Raw genomic sequence first — 26,981 nt, 5'->3', positions numbered from 1 at the left:
TATTGAACCAACAAATTCAAGGAGCTATGGAAATTGCATAATTAAACTCTATCAATGCATTTGTCAAAATATCATCTACATTATAGAGATACAATACAAGCTAGGTTGCAACGATATGCTCTATGAGAAGAGTAGGTAGAAAAGAGAGAGACAGATGGAAAAGAAGAGGATTGTTATATGCTCACTAAGAAAACTCTCTTTATATAAAGCCACTCACCTTACTTATATTACTCTCCAAATTGTCCAAAATAGGCGACCTACCCATGCTAAAACCTCACTATTATAAGGTGATTGTTTGCATTAAGAAATTTGTTGGTAATAACCATCCAACGGCCATATTAATAGTTATCCAAGAGATAGCAACCTTCTATAAAAATATTTCATCCATACACTCTCGTTATTGTCTATAAATAATTCATGCTATTAAGCTAACTCAAGTTGAATGAGCTTTTCCTTCAATAAAATTTCCAAATTAAACTCCTAGTTCAATAAAATATTTTTCCTTTCTCATGCATAATCAATGTTATTAAATGTGAGACAACCATCAATCAGGATATCAACCATCAAGGTGCTCAAGCTTCTAAACCATTCCTTGGATCGTGAGGAGCCAATAAGAACTGGTCTAAGAAAACCTTTCCCTTGACAGAAGTACAACAAAATGGCACGATAACCCTAAAGGTTGGATGAGGAGTTCATTGACCTAAGAAAATTACTTGATGCAACAACGAAAGGGACAAGACAAAAATATGATTCAATGCTCCTATTGCCTCTTCAACACTTTGGTGCTCACTCAATGGAAAGAATGGTGTCCTCATCCTAGCTTCACCTAAACATGATTGTTAGGCAATGTTGATTATACTAATGACATCATACTAAAAAAAATTTCACAAAAAAAACTACATATTGAACAAAGGAAATGACAGGCCTATACACGTGAGTGGTGAGCGTCAGTATTGCAGCAAGAATGTTGCAACTCCTAGGCTGCCAACTTTACTTTTATCAACCCAGTAGTTCGTAACAAAATTGGAAGCGTTGATGCTGTATGCACAAGTACTAGTTCTTACTGCAAGTTGTTACTTGATCAGCCGGCGCAAGATCACTAGGAGCTCAAGCCAACTTCTATAGATCTCAAAAGAAGCTCTATGTGTGATGAAAGAAAGAAAGATTACTCTATAAAAGCTATTCTAATTGCAAAAAGGAAAAACACCGGAATGTAAAGCAAGACCTAGTAAACCCTAATTAACAAGCTAATTCTACTTTTGCCAAAAACACTATGAAAACCATGAAAACAATGCCATTACCTACTCAAGAAAGCAAACAACATCTAACCATGCTATTTCTAAAAGTAAATAAGAAAAAAAACATATTTTGGGATTTTTATGTGTTTTTATGTGAATTTGACATGCATCTAATTTATTGTGTGTGAGTGTGGTAGTGAGCAAATGGCTTTAAAGGGTGGTTTTGGAGCTTGGGAGGATGGAAGATGGTGTGGATGGGTCCTAGGAGATCTTAGGTGGCCTTCTGGAGGCTTTTCCCACACTTGGCCTTCAAAAGAAAGCCTACAAGAAGACACAGGGAAACTACAGGAGGAAAACAAGGAAATTACAGGAGCTTTATAGGAGGAGGCCGAGAGCAATTTTCGTTATTTTGAGGGTGTGAGAGTGGGTGGAAAAGGTGGATGAAAGTTTGAATGAGGTGTTGGGCGCCTATGGTCTACCATGAACCACCGGGAGAGAGAAAGATGATTAGGTTTGCTCAAGGAGAGAGGAAGAAGTTCTATGAAAAATGCAGGAAACTAAGGCAGAATTGAGGAGAGGTTTGGGAGACCTATAGGGCATGGATCAAAGGGATGTTGTGACATGGATCAGAGGGAGGGTGTGATAGCTGACAAGCTAGCCTACCGCTGGAAGAGATCTTCTGCATAGAAACTAACAGTCAGCCAAGAAGATCAAGCAAGCAATGAAATAAGCGCATCTAGAAAAACAAAGTTTTGCATTAAAATGATCTAAACTATGATCTATGGCAGGAAATGCTCAGAAATGTTGTAGAAAAGGAAAGCATGAAAGAGGACTATTGCAAATCAAGAAATGAACATGACGAAGGAGATTTGAAGCAAAGAAAAATTGGACTATTAACCTACTAAAAAGCTGCAAACACTAGAAGTCCTATGAATGAGGAAAATCTGTGTTTTTGGGGCAGCAAGAGAGTCTTTGCCTCAGATCATGGTCCCGGAAGGAGGAAGAGAGGCCAAGGCACTATTGCTAGCCTTTTGAATTTTTCTAATCGTTGCTTAACCTGCTACAAAAAGCACAAATGGAAGCAAACTACTAAATCATCGAAAGCAACCTATTCTTAACCATAAAAGAAAGATATCTAACAGCAAACTAATCTACAACTGAAGTAAAGCATACAAATACAATTGAAGAGAAACTTCGTTGCTTGGATTGGGCCCTAACCCAAGAGCTTCAGCCCTCTGAGGTAACTCAGTGCTAGCTCAAAAAGGATTCCATCTTTATTATCAAAAAATAACAAGATTACATGAAATTGTTACACAAAAATAAGCTCGAAATCTGAGCAGAGTTTATATAAGCAAAAATCCGACCCTAGTGAGGCCCTAAGCCTCTCTTACTTGTACATCTAAAGCTACCAACAGCTTCCTTAAAATTAGGGAGGCTTGGCTCCCAAAACTCGAGATAACTATCAGTCATCCTCCACTTGCTTGGGTACCTTCTAGTGCATGATTCGGCTGCTTGTACTCCGACTGAATGACGGGGAATTCGAAGTGAGGAGTAATAAATGGGGGGGATTCCCTCCTATAAGTCCTCTCCTCTGTCTACTTCGAGTTATTGCTGCCATGTGACCACTGGATCCTGACTTTGACTTCGAAATCCATCAATAATCTGCATTAAATACATGTTAGATCACAAGGCATCATAACTAACGCAACTCACTCTATAAGCAAAAATATAACCAGAAAATCATACAATAAGCTAAGAGAATTGTTGATTTGACTAAGTTAGGAGGTAAAATGAGCCCATATAATTACCCATTTATGAGGCTCATCCTCTGAGCAACTTAGTCAATCTCCTCATACTTTATGGCCCTGGTGGCTTCCCTAGCATCCCAGGCTTCTGATGTGGTCTGCTCAAGTTGGTCATAAAACCCTGCCTTTCTTTCTATGTCCTTCCACTGATCCTTCTCTTCTTCTTCTCTTTTGCCTTCTAGCATGCCTAATAAGAGTGGAGGACTCAGTTTGAGGCCAATCCAATTGACCTTCAGCCTTTGCATGGAGTGTTTGTACATGGGCACTCTCTTCAATGCCTCCCTCGACCTCATGGGGGAATGGTATTCCCTGATCTGCAAACTATAAGGTAAGGTGTTCCATCTTCTCATGCATGCATGCACACAATCATCCCCAAGTAGCCTTTGCATATCTTCAAATTGTGCAATTGTGTGTGCCCGATTGGCTAGATCATTGGCAAACAAGTTGTGTGTGTTGATGAGTGCCATAGGATTTGATGGTTCAGCTCTTATCATTAATGATTCATTCTGCTCTTTTATCATCAATCTTTTCATTTCTGTTGCGCTTAATTCTTCATGGTTCATCCATGAAGCCATGGCCATTAATTGCAAGCCCCCTTGCTTGGCATTGGGGTCCCACACATTCATGTCTGTGAGGGCCATGTTGTATAAGTAGAACTCTACCATCTTTGCCTTATCCTCTGAGGTGCTTTGGTCACACAGGTCCATGAACTGCCTGTAGTCTTGGAAAGGCATTGTGCCTTTTTGTGCCAAAGTCTTTATTTGGAATTGAAGCCATTAGTCCTTCAGATAGAGGCCATAAGATTTGGCTAGCGTTCTGCATTGTAATGCCTCCATGGATAAGCTGGCCATTTATGCCAGCTAAGTCTCTTTCTCTTGCTACTGCCTCCTTAGGATTTCATTCTCATTTTCTAGGTGACTTCTTGTGATGGCTTCTCGGTCTCTAAGAGCACTCAATTCTCTGCCCATTTCCCTAAGTTTGTTTTCCATGTGGCCAACATCCTCAACCCCTTTAGATTTGGCTATCTGCATCCGACCTGTGTGTTCTCACTCTTTCTTTCTCCAATTCGAAAAATAGTGGAATTGCAAATTTCTGTGGGATTAATCTGCCTCCCTCAAGTAGATTGTAATAGGAGGCAAGACTAGGTTGGGGGTCAGGTTCTTGTAGCTCTTTTGCTTCCTCCTTCACCTCTGGCTGTCCTTCTATCCTTTCCTCAAGCTTTTAGGTCTCATGTAGTTTAAACAATGTCTCCTGTAGGATTGTCTCAGCCTCCTATAGGTCTGGCTTTGGGTCCTATAGTACTGCCTTTCCCTTCCATGTAGAAGATCTTAGAGTCCCCCTTTCATATGTGATAGGTGTCTTGGAAGGAGATTCTTTCACCGTGGCAAATGGTGAATCTTCAATGGTAATGGGAACTTTTGAAGAGGGTTGAGGTTTGCCTGTTTTAATTCTTGTGCTCTTCCTTGCCCTAAAATACATGGAGGTCTGTCTTTTCCTCTTTTGCTTTGGCTTGACTGGTGTACTGAGGGCAATGAGAGCAGTTGTTGCCTCTCTTTCCAAAGTCTCAGGGAACTCTTCCCCTTGCTCTGTCTTCTCTGCCTCCTTTTCTCCTTCTTCTGTCTCTTTTTTTGCCTCTTCAACTTTTCCCTCCTCTATTTCTTTTCCTTCCTCCTTCCTTTCTTGCTCTGCTATGTTACCATTGTCTTCACCTTCTCCTCCTTGTTCTTCTTCTTCTTCACTTCCAGTAGGACTGACACCATGAGTCAATGCCTTTATGTCATCCTCAGCTGTCATATTTTTGAAAACTTCCCATGCTATAGGGAGTGTAAAGGTATGGAGGGCTTCCTCTACCAGGATTTTGATTAAGCCATGGTGAGCTAACTGCCCTGGATTTCCTGCTTGTACCTTGGTGCTGGAGTCAATGAGGGGCTGAAGGAGAAAATAAGGGATACTGAGCTTCTGAGGTATCCATGCCACACCTCAAGTCATGGAGGATTCTTAAATGATAACCATAGACAATGTTGTGCCTCCCCTCACAAGAAATGTATTTGATTATTTGGTAGCTAACCTCATCCCAGAGATATGGTATACTAGCCCTTCTAATTCCATTTTTATCTTCCACATGGGTTTCATTATTTTGGAAGAATTTCTTCTTGGCAACCTGGCCAATGGGTTTTTCATCTTTACTCCAAGGCAGCCAAGAGGAAGGGTAGTGACCCTACTTATGAATTATGGGGTTATTTCAATGGAGAGGCCTCTAATGGTTACAGTGGCATGTGTTCTCTGTGAGGGACCAGAGAGAGAGCACATTCTTGGGCAATCTCCTCATCAAACCCTCAAAATTTCTCAAAAAAATTCATCCAGTTTGCCCTTGTGAATATCTCCACTACTTGGGGATGTGCATGGAGCTTAGTGGAGTTAGTGGGCTCCCTTCTCATAAACCCTCCTGTCATACTGCCTGTGCTTTTTTTTAAAAAAACCAAATATGGAGGTGGAGACAGAGAGTTTTTGAGAAAAATAAAAAAACGGAGACTGTTTTTTTTTTAAATAACAAAAAAAAATTATGTATTTTCTGCCCTCCTAAAGACTTATTTCCTCCTCAAATTGAGACCACTTCTTTCATATATTGATATTCAACAGGGGGTATGCATGAACACAATCCTCTCTCTCAAGCAAAGAAAAGAAAGCGAGGTAAAGAGGATTGTTTCAAGGGTTTCTATCCACACGTGCAAAGATTCCAAAAGTCAACTTATGCAGATTTAACAGCAAATGAAGACAGTGCACTTAAAGGTCCTCATTCCGATATACACCTAGGCCTACAAGGTATCCAAGGAAAGCGAAGGAGGCTCTCCCTATAATGAAGACAAGAAGCTCTAATGTTCTAGGGTTCTCCTAAGAAGAAAATGAGCCTAAGCAGCAAAAGAAGGATCCTCTCTCTCAAGCAAAGAAAAGACAGCGAGGTAAAGAGGATTGTTTCAAGGGTTTCTATCCACACGTGCAAAGATTCCAAAAGTCAACTTATGCAGATTTAACAGCAAATGAAGACAGTGCACTTAAAGGTCCTCATTCCGATATACACCTAGGCCTACAAGGTATCCAAGGAAAGCGAAGGAGGCTCTCCCTATAATGAAGACAAGAAGCTCTAATGTTCTAGGGTTCTCCTAAGAAGAAAATGAGCCTAAGCAGCAAAAGAAGGACAAAGTGTTGAGGAGCAAAGTGTCGGAAGACAAAGGTCCATGTGCCAAAATTTATAGTGCAGAAAGAGGAAGGATTTGACTTGTGCTTGGAGGATCCTATAATCAAGGGTCTAGGGTTTGGCAGTTGTTCAAATAAGAAGCTTCAATAAGAGAAAACTTACAAAGGGTTTTCCTCTCAAGAGTGGAGAGGTTTTGTCCCTGGCAGAGAGCCAAACTTTGTGTTCTTGTTATTTTGTTTTGGTAGCAGTTTGATGAAGTACACACATATGCACTAATAAGAAGAAGAAGAAGCATAAGCTAACAAGAAAAGTAAAAAGACTCCACAAATTGTTATCAAGTAACGAAGAATCATCACAACACTACTTTGCCCTAGATTCTTCAACAGAACCAACTAATACATAGCCGCAACAATCCTTCGCTACAAAATCAAACTTCAAGAGCTTTTGATGCCACAATTAACCTCCTCATAAAAATTCATTGACTTCAACAAAACCTCATGAATGCCCAAAAATTAATACTTTGTCACAAATAAGCTTCCTAAGTGAGCTCGCTACCTTAAATATATCTTTTAAAGTGAGATATTGCCACAAGAAAAAACTCAGGAGTGGCCCACAGCCACAAGATGGGCAAGTCAAACCCTCACTCACTCGAGATAAGAGATTTCCAAGTGTAGGTGGCCTCAAGAAACCCTCCCTACCTAGAAACAATCTCTCAGGGTCCACATTGTTAGAGATTCTCGTCTCTTAACTCACACGCTGCTTAAGATTGGTCGTCGTCTCAAATGTTGTTTAAATGATGATTTGCTTCCTCAAAACCCCTATTGCCACAAAGTTGTTGCTTCAGAAATCCTAGTTGCCACAAATGGATGGTTGTTCTCTTCATAATTATGCTAAAGAGTAGAGAGAGGGGATTGGATAGGGTAGAATCTTTCACCACCAAAACCAATCAGAGAAAAGAGGTCTTAAAACCTTCTCAAATGACCCATATTCCTTCCTCTAATCACTTCCAAACCGCCCATTTTCGTCAAAAATTTTGTTTCGCCCCTTTTCCTCTAACACTGTTATAATTTCTACCATATCTTCCAAATACGCTTCCACCACTTGCCTTTTTCCAATTAGAATCAACAACAACAATCACCATCATCTACATCCAAGTCAAACACATCATCGTCATCTAACTCCAAGTCTGGAAAATGAATGCTCTAGCACTAGAAGATCAAAACCTCTTATCAACTACGAGGTTCCTGCAACTGAATGTTCTCTTCTCATTATGTTCTTTGTTTCTACCAATTATGCTTCCACTTCTACCTCCAACAGTTTCTTCCTCCTTTTCAAAACGAAGGATTACCGTTGAAACAAAATGACCTTCACTAATAAAGGATTGCAGAGATTGTCCATTATAGTCTAGTGAAAGAGGCAAATTCCTTCCGGTAGAATCCAGCAACCCAAGAGACACAGGTATAAACATTGGTTCTTTCACTGATTAACCGAGAGTTGGACAAATATCTTGCTTAAACTTAAGTGTAAAAGTGAGATTGTAGGATGATTCCACTTTTAGAACAGGTGTTCCCACTTGTGAATACCTTAATAAGAAATTTGAAGGATCTATATTATTGGCAACACACATAGCGACAAAGAAATCTTCACAAGTTACTGCTACACCAATTTCCCTGCGTTGCCCATGTTCTACTCTCCATTTTCCAAATTCATCCTTAACAACAAGTTTTCCTACCTTGGCTTTACTTGCCTTTTTAAAGGCATCCAACAATACATCCTTCCTTACATTTATCTCTTTATTTGCCTCCTCGAAGTTCTTAATAACCTTCACTTAATTTTCCTTTGCAACATCTACTTGAGTTATAGCAACTGTCACTAGGCTATTAGCAGGTTCCTCAACTTCACGTGCCTTTTTGCTTAAGGCATAACACTCTTCTAAATAAGTGTCACTCTGAATGGATTCTTTTAACTTAGAAGATCCTCCTACTGACTCACTTTCATTTAAAGCTTTGATTGCTTTAAGAACTATTGTTTCTAAATCCCGAGCAGTTTTTGTCTCCTTTATAGTTGTTGGCAACCTATTGTCAACAATGCTCACAACAGCCTTAAGCTTCTTCTATTTCCTCCCTACATTTGCGCATATTCTCTCTAGCTGCTTCAGTTGCAATCTTGGCTTCCACTGCCTTAGCAACAACACGTTGTAAAGCCTTTGGAAGCTCTACCATGGTTTCTTGGTCTACCTTTCTCCAACTTCTATTAATTCCAATTCTTCATTTGCTTTCTTTAATTCAACTACCAAAGCTACAACAGTTACAAGTGTCATCACTTCCCTTTATTGCATTGTTGCCAATGATGCCTTCTCTCCTTACATTGCCTCTCTTAGAGATACAACGAAAATTGTCAATTGAGATACATCTTTTGTGGCTTTTTTAAGACTTGCCTTCACCTCCTCCAGTTTTGCCTCAACTGGATCCAAAGCTACATCTGCTTTTCTCTCTACTGTTTTGGCTTGTTCTAAGTCATTCATTGCTTTTGGGAGGCTTTCTTCGGCTTCAATCGATTCTGTTGCTAATTTTGATTTTCCTTTCTCATGAGAAGCAAATTCCACCTTTAAGCTCTACAACAAAGACTCTACAGTTTAAAGCTTTGATTTCAAGCTTTTGGCAAAATCAAGGTGTTGTTGCAGCCTCTCAAGTTCCTCCTATGCAATCTTCATTTCCTTAACTCTCTCCCCAACCTCTCGCTCATTGGCCATTAAAGCATCCAATCAATGTTCCTTTGCCTCTTGGCGTGTAGCATGAGCCATATCCAAGCAGTGCTTTGTTGCAATCAACTCTAGGGTGAGCTCATCAACCATTTTCTCTATTTCTTCAGATTCATATAAGGCATCCTCTGCTTTCTTGATCACAATGTCCCTAGCCTTCATCAAATGCAAGTATTCTTCTTTCATGTTTTCTAATTCATTCTTCAGAGCTTGCAATTATGCAACAACTATTGTGTGCCTCCCTTTTGCAACTTCTAGTTGTGACTTCCAAGCAACACTTTCTTCATCAGTCACACCTTTCTCCATCTCCTCACCGCTCAACCTTGCTAGTTCAGAATCTTGTGTTGTCCAGCGCCTTCAGGATTAAATCATTTATGAGATTCTTTGTGTTGTCCAACACCTTCAGGATCAAATCATTTATGAGATTCTTTGTGTTGTCCAGCGCCTTCAGGATTAAATCATTTATGAGATTCTTTGTGTTGTCCAGCGCCTTCATAACTTGCACCTTCACATCTTCTGTTGCACTAAGTTGTTTCTTTAACTCAGGGCGCTCTTTTTGCAACCTATGAAGCTCAACCTCAACAAACTGATGTTTCTCCATGTTCAAAATTATGTGCTTTCCAATCAACTATTCCTCCAAACATGGCAATTTCATCTTTGACTTGATTCAAAGTTCAAACAGTGTTACAGTGTTTATTTCAACCCTGTTTGTGATCACAATCTCTTCTACATGATCATGGTAAAAGAGGACCATTTTCTTCTTTTTCACACTACACAATTACTTTGTTTGAGAAACAATGAGTTGAGCAATAACCAGCTCAACATTATCTACTTTGCGACTCTTTGTTTCATTCAAGGATGTGAATGGCTTAGCACTGTCCATTTGAGAATTTTGGACCTCGGTAACCATCTCTTCAATTTTAAGTTGTCTAGTGGCACCCATATCTATAATATCATGGTTGATAGTTTCAACTCCATCAGATGAATTAGGATAGAGCTAGGATCAATATTCATATTCTGAGATCTGTTAATCATTACATCCTCTAAAGACACATTTTCAAACCCTTTTCTTGCATTTGATAGCAATATAGCGCTTCTTTCTGATACTTCCAAACTATTTCCTTCTCATGATGAAGAAACATTAGGAACTAATGGCAACCCAACATCTACTTCATTTATGTTGCTTTCTTGAGAAGGTATAAAAGAAGGAAGTATTGTGTTCTCAACCCCTTCCATATCCCTTTCTATCAAATACTTCATGTTCAGTTTAAGGAGCAAGACCTCTAATATCATTTATATTATCAGTTGTCCTCGAGCTTAAATTGGCTTTGATTCTGATTTCATCTTCCATCATTGATTTCTTGTTGGGCGATGTTGTAGGTTGAGGTTGTTGCTCAAACATTATAGAGCCACCAATGATATCCTCCAATAGGCATTGTGTCTGTTCTTTAGACAGCGTTAACCTTTTCCCATTTGCAATCCTTTCCTTCTCCTTGAATTTGGCATTGGCTTTCATCTCCAGCTCCTGAATTAACCTTTGGCGATGTCTTCAAGGCTCACATCTTCTACATGAAACTCCTCAAATCTTTGTTGAAAATCATTTGGCAATGTTTGAATAGCACTCATGTCTTGAAAGCAAGATCTTTCAAACATTTGATATAGCCCATTATCAAAACAAATTGAGCATTCTACCAAAGCACCCTCTAAAATGTTTTGCAACTTTTTTGGCTAAGATTGGATCGAGCTACAATCTTCTACACCAATTTGATTGCCAATGATAAGCATCAACTCCTTACTACTAGTATCTATTGGGATCATGCTAGAAGACAAGCATGTGATTGTTGGTTGCTCAAAGGTTTTCACACCTTTTTGTTCAATTTTGGCCTCCCTTGCTTGATTTATGTGGGCATGCGTACAACCCTTGTTGGAAGGGTCTAGCAATGTAAAATAACAAGGCCATGTTGTAGCTTTGTGTAGGAATTTACATGGTAAGTTCCTCAGAAAGAACACCAAAAGGACACCGCTCACAACCAGATCACAGATCAATACACCAGTATTTTTGACGTGGTTAAAACCCTCAAAGAGGGAAACAGTCCACAGCCTGCGCCAACGTGGCTACTACAGGCAATTTATTAATCAAAGAATGAAAATTTACATAAGCTTCTCTCATGCACGGATTACTCGAACAATGACCCTCCATGCGCTTTAAATAGAACTCATGGACCAATCGAGTGTCAAGCCACGGATCAAGTGTCGGTAATACCGAGGAGAGAATGAACCGTCGGATCACTACATATTGTGACCGTCGGATTGTAAGTTACAAAATGTACAACGGTAAAGAAACACACTTTACCTAACTCTATACCTAACTCTACACTAGACCAAGTTGAACTTAACTATATCCTATGTGTCGGAATATCCTAACATCCCCCCTTAAGAACAACTTGGGATAGGATTGAAGGATTTACAAATATGACACAATAGGAGAAGGAAGGAGGTACTAGAGCCTATCCCCCCTTAGTGACAACTTCCTGAACTCCAAGCATATATCGAAGTTTAGTGAACTTCGCCTCTGTGAGAGCCTTTGTGAAGATGTCTACAACCTGATCATCTGTTGAACAATATTGCACTTCAAGAACATGGTCATGAATGAGCTTTCTGATGAAGTGCATGTGTAGTTCAATGTGTTTGCTGCGCTGATGCTGGACTGGATCTTTGCATAGCTGAATGGCACTTTGATTATCACACCAAAGTGTGGTTGGATGCTGCTGCTCAAAGCCAAACTCTGATAGGATCTGACGAAGCCACAAGGCTTCCTTACTAGCTTCCACGGCACCACGATACTCTGCTTCTGCTGACGAAAGAGAAATGGCAGCCTGTTTCTTACAAGCCCATGTAATAGGTCCTGAACCAAGAGTGAAGACATAACCGGCAGTAGACTTTCGATCATCAGGGTCACCAGCCCAATCAGAATCAGTGAAACCGACTAATAGAGGAGCTGCTTTGGCACTGTAATCCCAGACTGTACTGTACCTCGAACATAACGAAGTATTCTTTTCGCTGCTTTCCAATGACTTTCACGGGGGTTTTGCATAAAACGAGCAACAAGGCCAACAGCAAAGGAAAGGTCAGGACGAGTATGGGTTAAATACAAGAGTTTTCCTACAAGTTGATGGTATAAGGTAGCATCAACTTCAAGAGAAGTACAAGAGACTGAAAGTTTGACTCCAGACTGAAAGGGAGAAGGGGCTGGCTTACAGTCTTCCATGTGAAAATGACGAAGAATATCACAAGCATACTTGGACTGGGAAAGGAAAATACCCTCCTTGGATTGCAAGACTTGAAGACCGAGAAAATAGTGTGAGTGTCCTAAGTCTGTCATTTCAAATTTCTTTTTAAGGCTGGACTTCACATGGTTTATAAGGTTGGGATCACTACCAGTAAGAATAAGATCATCAACATAAAGAACAAGGATGATAAGAGAGTTGCCCACTTTCTTGGTGTAGACAGTATTGTCAGAATAACACCTAGAAAAGCCAGATTCTAAAAGAAAGCTATCCATTTTGGCATACCCAGTGTTTTTAAAACCGGAACCGGTGACCGAACCGGTCCACCTAGCTAACCGGTTTACCGACCGGAACCGGTCTAACCGGGACTGGTTTGGTCTAAACGAACCGGTTTTTAAAAAATACATTAAATAATTAATTTTTAATGAAAAAAAACTATTTTTAAGATGTAAAACCATGATTCCAAGCCAATAGAGACAAAATATGCAAAGTTTGCTCATTTATATACCATGCAAAGGTGAATATATCAAAATGGCACCGAGTGCAATACATATCATCGACAAAATAGCAAAATACATAAGAAATGAGGCTCTAAATGGCCTATAAAGTCCAAAAACAATGCTGCAAGCTATGAGGCCATTGGCCTACTACAAGTCTACAGTGTACACATGATCAATCATCAAGATCATCACCACTACTAGACACAGGATCATCATCAGGAGCTACATAGACATCATCTGGTTCAGAGTCTGAGGATGCCTCTGCCTCATCTGCAACATCAGTATCAATGCCACCAATGACAATAGAAGTGGACCTAGTGGAAGCACGAGTTCGTCGACCTGCACGACTAGTGCCTTCCATTGGTTCCTTGCCTTTCCTTGATGCTGCTACTGATCCTGGTTCTGATGCCGCCACATAATCTGCCTCATCCTCCGCTAAAGCCATGTCGATATCAAAATCAGCCTCAAACACAGGATCTTCAGTCTCCTCCACCCATTCTGATGTTGGATCAATATCGTCCAACACAATGGGATCTAGATCAGGTGATTTGCTCATCATTTGGTTCCTCCTCAGTCGAAGGTTGTATTGCACAAAAACAAGATCATTTAACCGTTTTTGTTCCAAACGGTTTCTCTTCTTCGTGTGTATGCGCTCAAAAACAGACCAATTGCGCTCACAACCTGAAGCACTGCAAGTTTGACTGAGGACTCTAATTGCAAACCTTTGCAATTGAGGACACTGGCCACCAAATGACTCCCACCAATGTGCTGCAAAGAAAAAGACAATAATTAGTAACTTAGTTTATAATTTGAATTGTAAAGAACGTAAACAATTTTAACTTGAAATGAAAAACAAAATGGAAATTGGAATTGCTTACCTTGTTGGTCCACATCTCTTGCCATCTTTGCCAAGTTTTTGCCAAAAGTACCACTTGCTTGATTGAAAATAGTAAGCTGTCTATGTATATCCAACTGGTCTACATGGTTAGGGACCATGCGCTCCAAGCAATCAATCAATCCAGCTCTGACCTCCCCATCATGCTGATCTCCTAGCCGATTTTTATAGTGATACCTTGGGTTCAAAAAATACCCGGCTGCATGTATAGGACGATGGAGTTGATTGTTCCATCTGTTATCAATGATCTCCCATATACGGCCATATTTAGCTAACCTGTCATTGTAAGCTGCCCGTATCTGCTCCTTTGCCTGATCCATAGCTTCATAAATGTAGCCCAGGGCCAATCTTTCCCCATCCACCAACCTTAGCACCTTAACAAGGGGCTCGGTAATTTTCACAAGCTCTACAGACCTTTTCCAAAAATAAGTGTCTAACACTTTCTTTTTGGTGTCTTTTCCATCTGGTCTACGAGCCCACCGAGATTCAGACCATTCATCAGAGGAAAACATTTTCTGCAAGTTTCTATGTTGACCATTGAGACATTGCAACGTGAGGAAGTGAGTTGCAAATCTCGTAATTGCAGGCCTAACAAGCTCTTTGCCTCCAGTGTGTTTCCTCATTAGGCTCAATACCCATGAGTGGTTGTAAATGTATTTTGTAATGCACTTGGCATGCTCTACAGTGTTTTTTACCCACTCCACCTTGCCTATATCCTCAAGCATGAGGTCTATGCAATGTGCAGCACATGGAGTCCAAAATATGGTCTTATATTTGGCCTCAAGCATCTTTCCAGCAAGAACATAGTTTGAGGCATTATCAGTGATGACCTGCACAACATGCTGCTCCCCAACTTCCTGAATAATGTTATCCAAAAGCTCAAATAGAAGGCTTGCATCCTTTACCCTATCAGATGCATCAACTGATTTCAAAAACATGGTTCCTTGAGGGCAAGAAACAAGGAAATTAATGATAGTGCGGTTCTTTCCATCGGTCCATCCATCTGACATAATGGAACAACCTGTTTTGACCCATGACTCTCTAAACTCAGTCAAATACTCATCAATGGAAGATATCTCTTTTTGCAAAAGAGCTCCCCTCAAGTCATGCATACTAGGGCCTTTGAAGCCCTTTCCTGCAGCTATAACAGAGTCCCACATAGCTTGGTAATAAGGTGAGCGAGCAGCATTAAATGGGATATCTGAATCATACCACCATCTAGCAATGTATTGGTGAGAAGTTTCTTTGCATTGTTTTTTCCAATGCTGATCCAAAGTGGGTTGAGAACTTGGCTGGGAGGAAGTGGGATTAGATTTAGAAGAAGCAATGGTGGCAGAAGATGAGAAATAACTTTGGATGTTTTGTCTCTTTGGTCCTTTTGATGGTTGGCCAACTCCAACAGAAGGATGAACATAGTGAAAGGGGTCATTGGTGGAAGGGATAGAAGTGGAGTCTTGAATCTCATAATCATCATACCCACTCTCTTTCATGGCTTCTAATAATTCCCTCTTCCTTGCAATTTCATCTTGGATGGCCTTCTCCCTAGCCTTATCCTCATAAAATTTTTCAAGCTTGGCAATGTATTCTGCCCTAATAGGACCTAACAGTGCATTTGGTGCATCACATGGCTTTACTTGGCCTCTTACCCCAGCCAAGTGTTGTTTCAACCTAAGAATACCCCCACCTCCAATAGATTTATGGCATAATTTGCATATCATTTTTCCCTCAACTACATCACAATGAGCCCATGCACTGTCCTTTCCTTTTGGAGCCATGTTTGCTTGAAATAATAACAATTTGCAAATAAATCTGCCATTTAAAAAAAAAATTGCAGCTAAGGAACATGGAAAACCAATGATAAATGTAGGAAAAAAAATGCACATGCAAGCTACAAAATTTGATAGCATAGAGCTAGAGAGTTCATAGGCTTAGCATAGATGATAGATCATTGAAATGAGAAGTTTATAGCACAAAAAAATTAATTCATGGACAGCAGACCCAAATGAGGAATTATCAAGTGCAAATCCTTACCTGGAAATGCAAAGTAGCTCCCTTAGCCTCCTCTTGATGATGGCAACTCCACTGACAGCTACACACTATCTCCAAAATAGCTCCAACTCCAACTCCAAGATGACTACTTCAGCAAAAACTCCACACTCTCCAAGCTCACAAACAAACTCACAAACACTCACAAACACTCCAAATCAGTTGTGTGAGACAAATGAGAGTGAGAGGGGTGTCTTATAGCAAGTGTGAGGGTGTTTTTGGAGGGAAAATCCCTTTCCCTCACCCCCAAAAACCCTAAACCGCCCTCAGCTGCAAAAAACCGTGCGCTTTTTACCTTGACCGGCGGCCTGTCCCTAAACCGGCCGGTTTAGGACGGAACCGGCCGGTTAGCAATAAACCGGCCGGTTTTGACCTAAACCGGCCGGTTTTTACCGGTTAGGTCTAATTTCTGGGCAAGTGAGGCTTCTAACCGGGTTTTTTCACCGGTTCTGACCGGTGAGCCTCCCAACCGGCCGGTTAGGCCGGTAACCGGTCAGACCGGAACGGTTTTTAAAACTATGGGCATACCAAGCCCGAGGAGCTTGCTTGAGACCATAAAGGGATTTCTTAAGTCGACAAACAAGGCTGGAGTCTGTTTGTATGAAGCCAATGGATTGTTCCATATAGATTTCTTCCTGCAAGTCCCCATGCAAGAAGGCAGATTTAACATCCATCTGATGGACTTCCCATTTTAAAGAGGCAGCAAGGGAAAGAACAAGGCGGATAGAGTTCATTTTGGCAACAGGGGAGAAGGTTTCAGTGTAGTCAATGCCTTCAACCTGTGAAAAGCCCTTAGCAACAAGACGAGCTTTATGTTTATCAACTTTCCCATCTGGTCCATACTTGTTTCTGTAAACCCATTTACATCTAACAAGTTTGCGTCCCTTTGGTAGAGGAACAAGATCCCATGTATCATTTGCCAACAATGAATGATATTCTTCATTCATAGCTGCTTCCCAATGTGGATGGCCTGAAGCTTCTGCAAAAGTGTCAGGATCATGATTTACTGGAGCTTGAGCCAGTAAAGAAGAGGCTCTTTCAAACTGAGAACGTGTACGTCGCTGATCTGTAGGATCACTGGCAAGATCACCTGCTGCATCCCGAGTAGCACGGACCCATCTTGGAAGTTGAGGATCCTGAGAAGGTGGGGGAGGATTATCATCCTCACTTTCATCATCTGAAGAAGAAATGTTTTCAAAAGTAGAAGAGATAGGAAGAGGTGGCACATCCGCCGGACTAGGCTCGCAGGCCGATTTATTTTCATCAAATTTTACATCTCTTCTAATGATAACATTTTTGGACTTAAATGGAATAAGTCTATAACCTTTTACATCTTCAGAATATCCAACAAAAGTACATTTCTCACTCTTAGGTTCTAAAGCTTTATGCTTTTCATCTGGAATATGGGCCCATGCTTCACTTCCAAAAACACGAAAGTGACTTACATCTGGTTTAATGGAACTCCAAGCTTCTTCTGGAGTGATATTCTCTAGAACCTTAGTAGGAGTGCGATTGATTATATAATTTGCACAATTAATTGCTTCGGCCCAAAAACTAAGACTGAGTCCTTTAGATTGCAGCATACAATTAGCCATTTCCTTTAAGGTGCGATTTTTTTCTTTCAACTACACCATTTTGTTGTGGAGTGTATGGAACAGTATGTTGCATTTGAATTCCATTTTCGGTGCAAAAGTTGATAAATGTGTTTTTAACATATTCTCCACCATTATCAGTTCTTAGCTTAAGAATTTGATGTCCAGATTGTTTTTCAACAAAGGCTTTGAAGGCCGGTAACCGGTCAGACCGGAACGGTTTTTAAAACTATGGGCATACCAAGCCCGAGGAGCTTGCTTGAGACCATAAAGGGATTTCTTAAGTCGACAAACAAGGCTGGAGTCTGTTTGTATGAAGCCAATGGGTTGTTCCATATAGATTTCTTCCTGCAAGTCCCCATGCAAGAAGGCAGATTTAACATCCATCTGATGGACTTCCCATTTTAAAGAGGCAGCAAGGGAAAGAACAAGGCGGATAGAGTTCATTTTGGCAACAGGGGAGAAGGTTTCAGTGTAGTCAATGCCTTCAACCTGTGAAAAGCCCTTAGCAACAAGACGAGCTTTATGTTTATCAACTTTCCCATCTGGTCCATACTTGTTTCTGTAAACCCATTTACATCTAACAAGTTTGCGTCCCTTTGGTAGAGGAACAAGATCCCATGTATCATTTGCCAACAATGAATGATATTCTTCATTCATAGCTGCTTCCCAATGTGGATGGCCTGAAGCTTCTGCAAAAGTGTCAGGATCATGATTTACTGGAGCTTGAGCCAGTAAAGAAGAGGCTCTTTCAAACTGAGAACGTGTACGTCGCTGATCTGTAGGATCACCGGCAAGATCACCTGCTGCATCCCGAGTAGCACGGACCCATCTTGGAAGTTGAGGATCCTGAGAAGGTGGGGGAGGATTATCATCCTCACTTTCATCATCTGAAGAAGAAATGTTTTCAAAAGTAGAAGAGATAGGAAGAGGTGGCACATCCGCCGGACTAGGCTCGCAGGCCGATTTATTTTCATCAAATTTTACATCTCTTCTAATGATAACATTTTTGGACTTAAATGGAATAAGTCTATAACCTTTTACATCTTCAGAATATCCAACAAAAGTACATTTCTCACTCTTAGGTTCTAAAGCTTTATGCTTTTCATCTGGAATATGGGCCCATGCTTCACTTCCAAAAACACGAAAGTGACTTACATCTGGTTTAATGGAACTCCAAGCTTCTTCTGGAGTGATATTCTCTAGAACCTTAGTAGGAGTGCGATTGATTATATAATTTGCACAATTAATTGCTTCGGCCCAAAAACTAAGACTGAGTCCTTTAGATTGCAGCATACAATTAGCCATTTCCTTTAAGGTGCGATTTTTCCTTTCAGCTACACCATTTTGTTGTGGAGTGTATGGAACAGTATGTTGCATTTGAATTCCATTTTCGGTGCAAAAGTTGATGAATGTGTTTTTAACATATTCTCCACCATTATCAGTTCTTAGCTTAAGAATTTGATGTCCAGATTGTTTTTCAACAAAGGCTTTGAAGGCCAAAAATGTGTTAAATACTTCGCTCTTGAGTTTTAAGAAGTATACCCAAGTGCGTCTGGAGAAATCATCAATGAAAGTTAAGAAATACTTGCAGCCAGAGAATGAAGCAACAGGAAGAGGACCACATAAATCACTGTGCACAAGCTGTAAAGGGGCTGAGGCGTGCCAAGAGGCACGTTTGTCAAAACTGTCCCGATGATGTTTTCCGAGTACACATCCGGAACAAACACCATCTCTGCAAGATACCATAGGAAGACCTGTCACCATATTTTCTTTACATAGATGCTGAAGGGAGCGATAGTTTAAGTGACCAAATCGCTCATGCCAAAGTTTGCTCACTTCATCATTATGAGCAACAAATACTGAGGGAAGATTTGATGACCCAAAGTTGTGAAACTTATACAACCTTGTGGAATCATCAGCAAGACCAGTAGCTAGAATCTGTTTAGGATCTCTTAGATCCTTGATTACAACATCATGAGGTGAAAATTCAACAATTTTACCTTCACCTGAATGAGTTATCTGATATACAGATAGAAGGTTGCAGGATAAGGTTGGAACACATAATACATCATTAAACTGACCATTGTCTAGATGAACAGTTCCAGTCCCTACAACATTAAGAGATCTATCATCACCAACATATATATTTTTGGTGTTACAATCATTTAAAGAAGAAAACATGGCTTGGTTTTTGGCCATGTGATAAGAGGCTCCAGAATCAATGAGCCACTCATGAGAATGAGAAGAAGAAAATACATTTAATGCATAACCAGACTGAGATGATTGACAACGACATGCAGAAAGTGCCATTCCGGAAGTTGAAGTTGAAGTAGGCTCCACATGGATGTTATGTTTCTTCATTGCGGCTTCCAAGGCTTCCATCTTCTTAAAGCATTTAGATTCTAAGTGGCCATCTCGATTACAAAAGTTACAATGTCTATCAGTCTTCTTCCATTTGTTTTTATTGGTCTTATCATTTTGCTGAAATGATCTTTCATTTTGAGGCTGAGTTGGTTTAGGACCATTCTTTTGAGGATATGACTTCTTAGGATTCTTTGAATTTGGTTGCTGCTGGGCGGCTAACGCTTTCGTGGAAGAGTTTCCAAGATTAAGAAGACCAAGGTGTAAGAGTTTTTCTTGTTCTCTTATTAAGGAATCACAAAAGGAGTCAAAGGAAGGGGCCTTGTAGTCTTTTCCTTGACAAATGAAAGCTTCCCTTGTAGAATGGAAAGTGGAAACAAATACAGAGTAGGCTGGTCCCAACTTAGTAAGGATGGAATAAATAAGGTTACCATCTTCTTTCTTAACCTTAACACCTTCCAAGAGATATCTAAGGGTCTTGAATTTGGACAAGAAATCTTCAATGCAAGAAAAATTATTAGGATCCAAAGTAAGCAACTCATTTTCAAGTTGATGGGCTCTAATTTCATTTTTAATCCCAAAAACTTTAGCGATTTTTTCCAATGCTTCATGAGGAGTCTCAAGTTCTGCAATATGGAATCTAAGATCAGGAGAAATAGACATCCCTATCAAACCACGTGCTTGATCTTGTCTATTTTCCCATTTTGCAGCCTTGTCTTCATCTTTTGGTTTCTTCTCTTGGTCTGTGGCTATTCTGTAGAGACCTTTACTTCTAAGTAAATCTTCCATGTAGGCTATCCATTGGAAGTAGTTAGTGCTGTCAAGAATGACTTGGCATGGACTTTCCATTTTTTTTAAAAACTGAAGCTGAAGATGCTGAAAGTAAGTGTTCCAATGGATAGATCTCGAAAAATTAGGCTGTTTTAAAAAAAACGGCTCTGAAAAAGGCTTCCGGATGAAGAAGTTATGGCTTTTTGAAAAAAAATTGTTGAAGTTGCCGGCAAAGTGCGCGAATGTGCGGGAATGAAAAAAACGCCCCCACAAAATGGAGACTTGAACCCAAGACCTCTACTCTCTTAAAATAGCTTTGAACCAATTGATCTATACAAAAAATTTGAGAGAGAGAGAGAGGGGGGGGGGCCTCGGTTTGCGTGCTTGCCTTGAGAAAGCTCTTTTTCCCTACAAAACACAAAACACAAAACCCAACACGAATATGCAAAGAAAAACGAACCTTGCGGCTCGAAGTTAGCTTTAGCCAAAAAACTAGATATTTTTTAAAAAAAATCTCAAAGTTAGCTTTAGCCGAAAAACTAAATATTTTTCTCAATGTTTCTGATTTTCCGAGATCACACTAAGGTGCAGGGAAAAGAGCATACGCATGAGAAAAATCCTTCCTTTCTGTTTCTGATTTGCCCAGATCGCACAGAGTCGCAGGGCAAAGAGCATACGCAGAAATGAAAGGTATAGATCCGGTTAAAAAAAAGGGTAAATAAACCGAAACCGAAATAAGCAGAGAGAAAATAACAGTAAACTGCAAAAACACTGTATACCTCCCGATCTGAAAAATGACGCAGCTAGGGCTACCGGAAACCTTTTCGCGTGAAACGAAAGGGGTTTCCACTGGAACAGATGCTCCGAACGCAACAGAGCAGTCCTCTCGGCCCGAAAGCAGTCAGAAACAGCAGATCTAGGAAACGACAGCCGCATGCAGTTCTACCGGCTTCAGATTTGGATCACCAACGGACGCGGCCCTCAAATAGCTCTGATACCATGTAGGAATTTACAGGGTAAGTTCCTCAGAAAGAACACCAAAAGGACACCGCTCACAACCAGATCACAAATCAATACACCAGTATTTTTGACGTGGTTAAAACCCTCAAAGAGGGAAACAGTCCACGGCCTGCGCCAACGTGGCTACTACAGGCAATTTATTAATCAAAGAATGAAAATTTACATAAGCTTCTCTCATGCACAGATTACCCGAACAATGACCCTCCATGCGCTTTAAATAGAACTCATGGACCAATCGGGTGTCAAGCCACGGATCAAGTGTCGGTAATACCGAGGAGAGAATGAACCGTCGGATCACTACATATCGTGACCGTCGGATTGTAAGTTACAAAATGTACAACGGTAATGAAACACACTTTACCTAACTCTATACCTAACTCTACACTAGACCAAGTTGAACTTAACTATATCCTATGTGTCGGAATATCCTAACACTTTGTTCTATCCTTCTTATTAGGTTCTTGTTACGATCTTCAATTTTTTGCCAAAACTCTACGTACTCCTTTCCCAACGAGGAAACTAATTCTTGTTGTAACATTTTTCAAATAAATCCTCCAGGCCAGCATGGGAGCCATCTCTGATGCCACTATAATATCCCTTGAGGGAAAATTGCCATTAGGGATGAAAGAGCACATGACACAATTTGTATTCTAGCTAGTATCGCAGTATTTCTTCAATTTTTGTAAACAGAAAGAATATTGAATACAATTAACAACATAACCAGTATTTAATTCCATCAACAACAAATACAAAAGATGTCAATCCAACAATAAATAATGGTTTATAAACCCACTGCCCTTCCAAATTTCAAACTAGAGTTTACATTCACAATAAATGCTATTGCATCGACCAATCCCAGTTCCTAATATTCTTCATCTAACCTTACAACCAACCTCAAAAATCAGCCAAATTTTGTTGCCTCTTTAGTGCCACAGTCCAATTGCTGCCACAAACCCACCTTGGATGATGTCACAAGGATGATATTCTGCCCAAAATAAACCTTAATTTTAATGTGTTGCGATAGGCTTTCTTTGAGAAGGTGACAAAGGTGATGTTGCTTTAGCAAAACCTTGAACCAACCCATATGCAGCGCCAACAATCCTTCGCTGCCAAATTAGACTTCAAAAGCATTCACTGCGACAATTTCCCTCCTCAAACAGATTCACTGACTTAAACGAAACCTCAGGAATACCTAGACATTAATGCACTGTCAAGAAACCATCACTGCCTAGAAACAATGTCTCAAGGTTCACAATGTTAGAGACTCCCACCCTTTAAGTCACATGCTCCTACCCTTTAAGTCACATGCTGCCACAAGGGATACCTTAAGATTAGTCATTGCCTCATATGTTGTCTCAATGATGATTTGCTTCCTTAGTTCCCTTAATGCCACAAAGTTGCTACTTCAAAAATCCCTGTTTCCACAAATGGATGAATATTGCCTTAGAAATTATGCTAAAGAGAGAAGAGAAAGTGGATTGGCTAGGGTGGAATCTTTCACAAATGAAACCAATCAAAGAAAACGGGTTTAAAACCCTCCAAGAGCCTTGGATCAAAAATCAAAAAGATCCATAATCCATTATAATTAAAATGATTCTCCTCTCTCCTTTTATATAGATTCTCTTTGGGGTCTTCCCTCCTAATTTTAGTTTGAGGGGCTAACAAGTTTCCCTCCATTTTGGCCCAAATTTGGCTTTTATTACAAGTTTCCCTCTATTTACCCCAAATTATTTAATGTTACCCCAATAACATCAAATGATGGGTTTCCCCTTTTGCAAATGACTATAGCCTGTGGGATTTGACAAATTATTTCGTCCTCCCTTGGGCAATTTAATTAGAAGAGGACATTACTCTACTTCAAAACTCCAAGTACTCACAAGTGCTCAATGATAGATGATGTGATGCAAATGGTGAAGAGGGAATTATCCCTTTTTTCCATAGGGTCTAGGTTGCACAAAATTAGGTTTTACGTAATTAAAAAAAACACACACACAACCTACAACAAAAGGGGCCAAGACCAACTCAACCAAGCAGGAATGGACTCTACTGAGTTGGGTTAGCTTAGTACCAGACCAACACTTCTAAGCAAGCTACTAGTTGAGTCAATACACTTAATCGAGTTGATTGATGAGTCAATTAGAACCAATTTTTTGAATTGTGTGGATGATGCATGACATATAGAAAATTACTTGCATTGGAGATTATAATGGTAGTGAAATAGCCTTAATTGGCTAGTTTAGTACCAAATCAACCCTTTAAACCAATCTATTGACCAAGTTAGTCTGCTCAATTATCAACTAAATCGACTTGACTAAGTCCAAGTCAACTCAAACCAATTTTTAAATTTTGCATGGTTGATGTGCAATACCTAAGAGGATATTTAAATTCGAGTCTATAATTGTAGAGTGAATGTCTCTTTGAAACAACACATGGAAAATGCAAGGAAGAAAGCACCTACTTTGATCATCTGTCCACAAGAATGCTCCACGCAAGAGCAATGGACCACACCAATTCCCTATACATAGAATGTTCAAATGTTGAAGTGGCAACACATGCGAACACTCTTCGAGTCAACTCAAACCAATTTTTAAAATTTTGCATGGTTGATGTGCAACACCTAGGAGGATAGTTAGATTGGAGACTAAAATTGTAGAGAGAATGTCACTTTGAAATAATACATGGAAAATACAAGGAAGAAAGCACCTACATTGATCATTTGTCCATAAGAATGCTCCTCGCAAAAGCAATGGACCACACCAATTCCCTATACATACTTCGAATGCTGAAGTGGCAACACATGTGAACACTCTCCAAGAAAGGATAAAGAAATTAGAACACCCTACCAAAAATACAAAGCAAGCTACACAATATCATCCAATTTCTACAAGGATTGTCCGACCAATAATTAACCCCAAGACCTTGATATGTGCATCTTTCTAACATTAAACCCAACAAGAATGAGAACAAAGACAATGTCTCCATCATCTACTCATGCTTCTCAAGATAATGTAATCAATCCCTATTTTTGAACATTTGTACATTATGTGTATGTTTATATGTGATCATTTGTTTAAAATTTTGTGTAACTTTCATGTTTGAAGACATAATAGACAAATAAAATGTCACAATGTTTTGATCATGTTGCAAATTTGTTATGTTCTTTTTCTAAAAATCACTCTCACCATTTTTGTTGAAGTGTTGCCCTACAAGTATGGCCACAATGTTTTAATATAATTCCAATTAACCATTTTTCTTAATTAAAAAGCGTACAGATTTGGTCTTTTCGCTAGTGTGTGTTACATTCATAGGACTCCAACTTCAGGGAAAGTTTGCCCCTTCAACAGTAGGGATAAGAAAATATGAGAAAAAAGAAGTTGCACTTGTATGTATATATTGGGCAAAGACGATATTTTTTGGCACACTTAAAGATCGCAGTTAAAGCTAGAATAAATCTGTAAAATTGTAACCCTTCACGTCTTGAGCGAATGTCAAGAAAATGCATTCCTCTGCATTATTTGGATATGACTTATTCGATGTGCTTTGCATTCAGCATGGCGTACTGAGCATACTCACTTGTGTGTATGTTACACTTGTATGGTTACATGGTTTAGTGTGCAATAAGTTTTCTGTTTGCAACTTTAACAATCCTCATTACCTCGAATAGATTATAGTTATATCTCCAATATTTTCCAAAACTTTAATTTTTAACTTTTCATTTTCCATAGTTAAACTTCTATGTGTGTGTCGATTCGATATGCCTTGCATTTACCATGGCACACTAAGCTTTCTCCCTAGTGTGTATGTTACACTTAAAAGGTTAAATGGCTTAGTGTACAATAAGTTTTCTGTTTATAACTCTAACAATCCTTGTAACCTCCAATAGATTATAGTTATATCTCCAAAATTTTCGAAAGCTTTCCATTTTTAATTTTCATTTTCCATAGTTGAGCATATGTGTATGTGTGTGTGTATTTGGTATGTGTGTGTGTTTTTGGAAGGGGGATGACCGGGGTTATCAGTATCAATACTAACCTAACAAGCTCCCGAAGGAAGACTTCCTTGTGGCTGTATAAGCTGTGAACTATCAAATCCAGCAGCCTACTGACCTGCGCCCAATATCCAAGCCAGGCATTTAAATCACTTCGATTTTATTAGTGTTAACGAATGAAAGATTATCTTTTGTACAAACACAAAGATCCAAATAAATCAAGAAACCCATTTAAGTAGACACTAAATCTCGAGCTTACCTCTGCCTGATATTCAAATTTCTCAGCTGGCGATTCTACTGTTTCCTTTTCTGCTACAGTGGCCTCGCACCTAACACCACCAACTCTGCGGCTACTTAACTTCGAACCTTTCCTAGTGGCCAAGCTAAACCCATGGCCGCCCACTAAAGCGCTCCACTTTAGCGCATTTTTAGAGACCACAGGAGAAGCAAAAAACCTCCTGTGGGACGTTTTGGCATCTCCATGGACAGAATAGCGTGGAGATGATGGAAAATGAATAGCAGTGGACGCGGCAACACCAGCAGTCAACATGGCTAAAATTGCACCCTGCCTATCCAAAATCGCCGCAAATTAGCCGGAGAATGCTCAGAGAAATCAGCTCAATGAGCTGTAGAAACGCGGAGACGAAGAAGATGAGAAACAAAAGAAAATTTGCTTCGCGAAGTGGATAAGGAGGGGCAGCTTTGATCTAAAACCCTTACTAGGGCCTAGGGGGTTTTGACTTATATGCAGCCACAGAGGATTCTAGAATCTCTTGATTTTGAGGGTTTGTGATCTTTATAGCGCTAATGGTTGATTAGAGCGGTCCACATTTGTGTGGCCTCTCTGGAGCCACGTTTGTATTTTAAAAAATCGAAGCCTCTGGATGTCCCGATATAAGGGGGCTGGAAGTTTACCACTATGAGGTAAAAAATGAGCTTATCTAGGGATTAAAGAAATGAGAATTGTGGAGCCATAATGAAGTAACAGTTACTTATTAAACTGGCATGCATATTATAAAACTGGCATGTTATGTGTACACATTTAGATTGTAAAAGGAAAGTAGAGCCCGGTTCGTTGGTTTTTTTTTTTTTTTTTTAATAATAAGAAATGGTAAAATTTGTTAAGGATAATAAGAAGGATATTTATATGAAATTAATAACGTGATATAAATTATAAGAAATATGGTTTAAATATAATTTTAGTATGTTGTTAAAATAGTGAAACTAATAAGGATCTTTTCCAAATTTAATCCACTAATATTTATTATTTTTCGTTTACTTTAATTATATCAATGGATCACATTATTTAATAGCAAAAAGGTTATATATTTGGGTGGAGCAAATTTTGTCAAAATTATTTAGATGGTCATATGGAGATGAAGATAGAATAGTGCATGAAAACCAATTTTATTCAAAACAAAGGGTTTTGAGAAGAAACATATGGATGCATGCATGCATGCTAGTGGAGTTTCAAGTGGTCATAATAGGGATTATGATCATCCACTTTCTTCACTCTGG

At 39.7% G+C, this 26,981-nt stretch overlaps 1 protein-coding gene across 1 annotated transcript in view; it reads right to left on the bottom strand.

Annotated features, from left to right (window-relative positions):
- LOC149207368 (heat shock protein 90-5, chloroplastic-like) overlaps positions 1–26,234 on the bottom strand; it is a 79,697-nt gene extending 53,463 nt beyond the window's left edge. The window contains exons 1-2 of the mRNA XM_089395700.1: positions 25,723–26,234; positions 25,508–25,581 (exon numbers count right to left, since the gene is read on the bottom strand). Of these exons, the coding sequence (XP_089251826.1) occupies positions 25,508–25,581; positions 25,723–26,013 (365 nt within the window). The 5' untranslated portion in view covers positions 26,014–26,234. The remainder of the gene's footprint in view (positions 1–25,507; positions 25,582–25,722) is intronic.
- Between the last annotated feature and the right edge of the window lie 747 nt (positions 26,235–26,981).

The sequence above is a fragment of the Pinus tabuliformis genome, chromosome 1_2 (genome assembly GCF_031772625.1).
Source record: "Pinus tabuliformis cultivar Carrire ecotype Pingquan chromosome 1_2, CPIR1, whole genome shotgun sequence".
Classification (NCBI taxonomy): Eukaryota; Viridiplantae; Streptophyta; class Pinopsida; order Pinales; family Pinaceae; genus Pinus; species Pinus tabuliformis.
The sequence above is the reverse complement of the archived record's forward strand: the minus strand, read 5'-3'. Positions and strand labels throughout refer to the sequence as shown.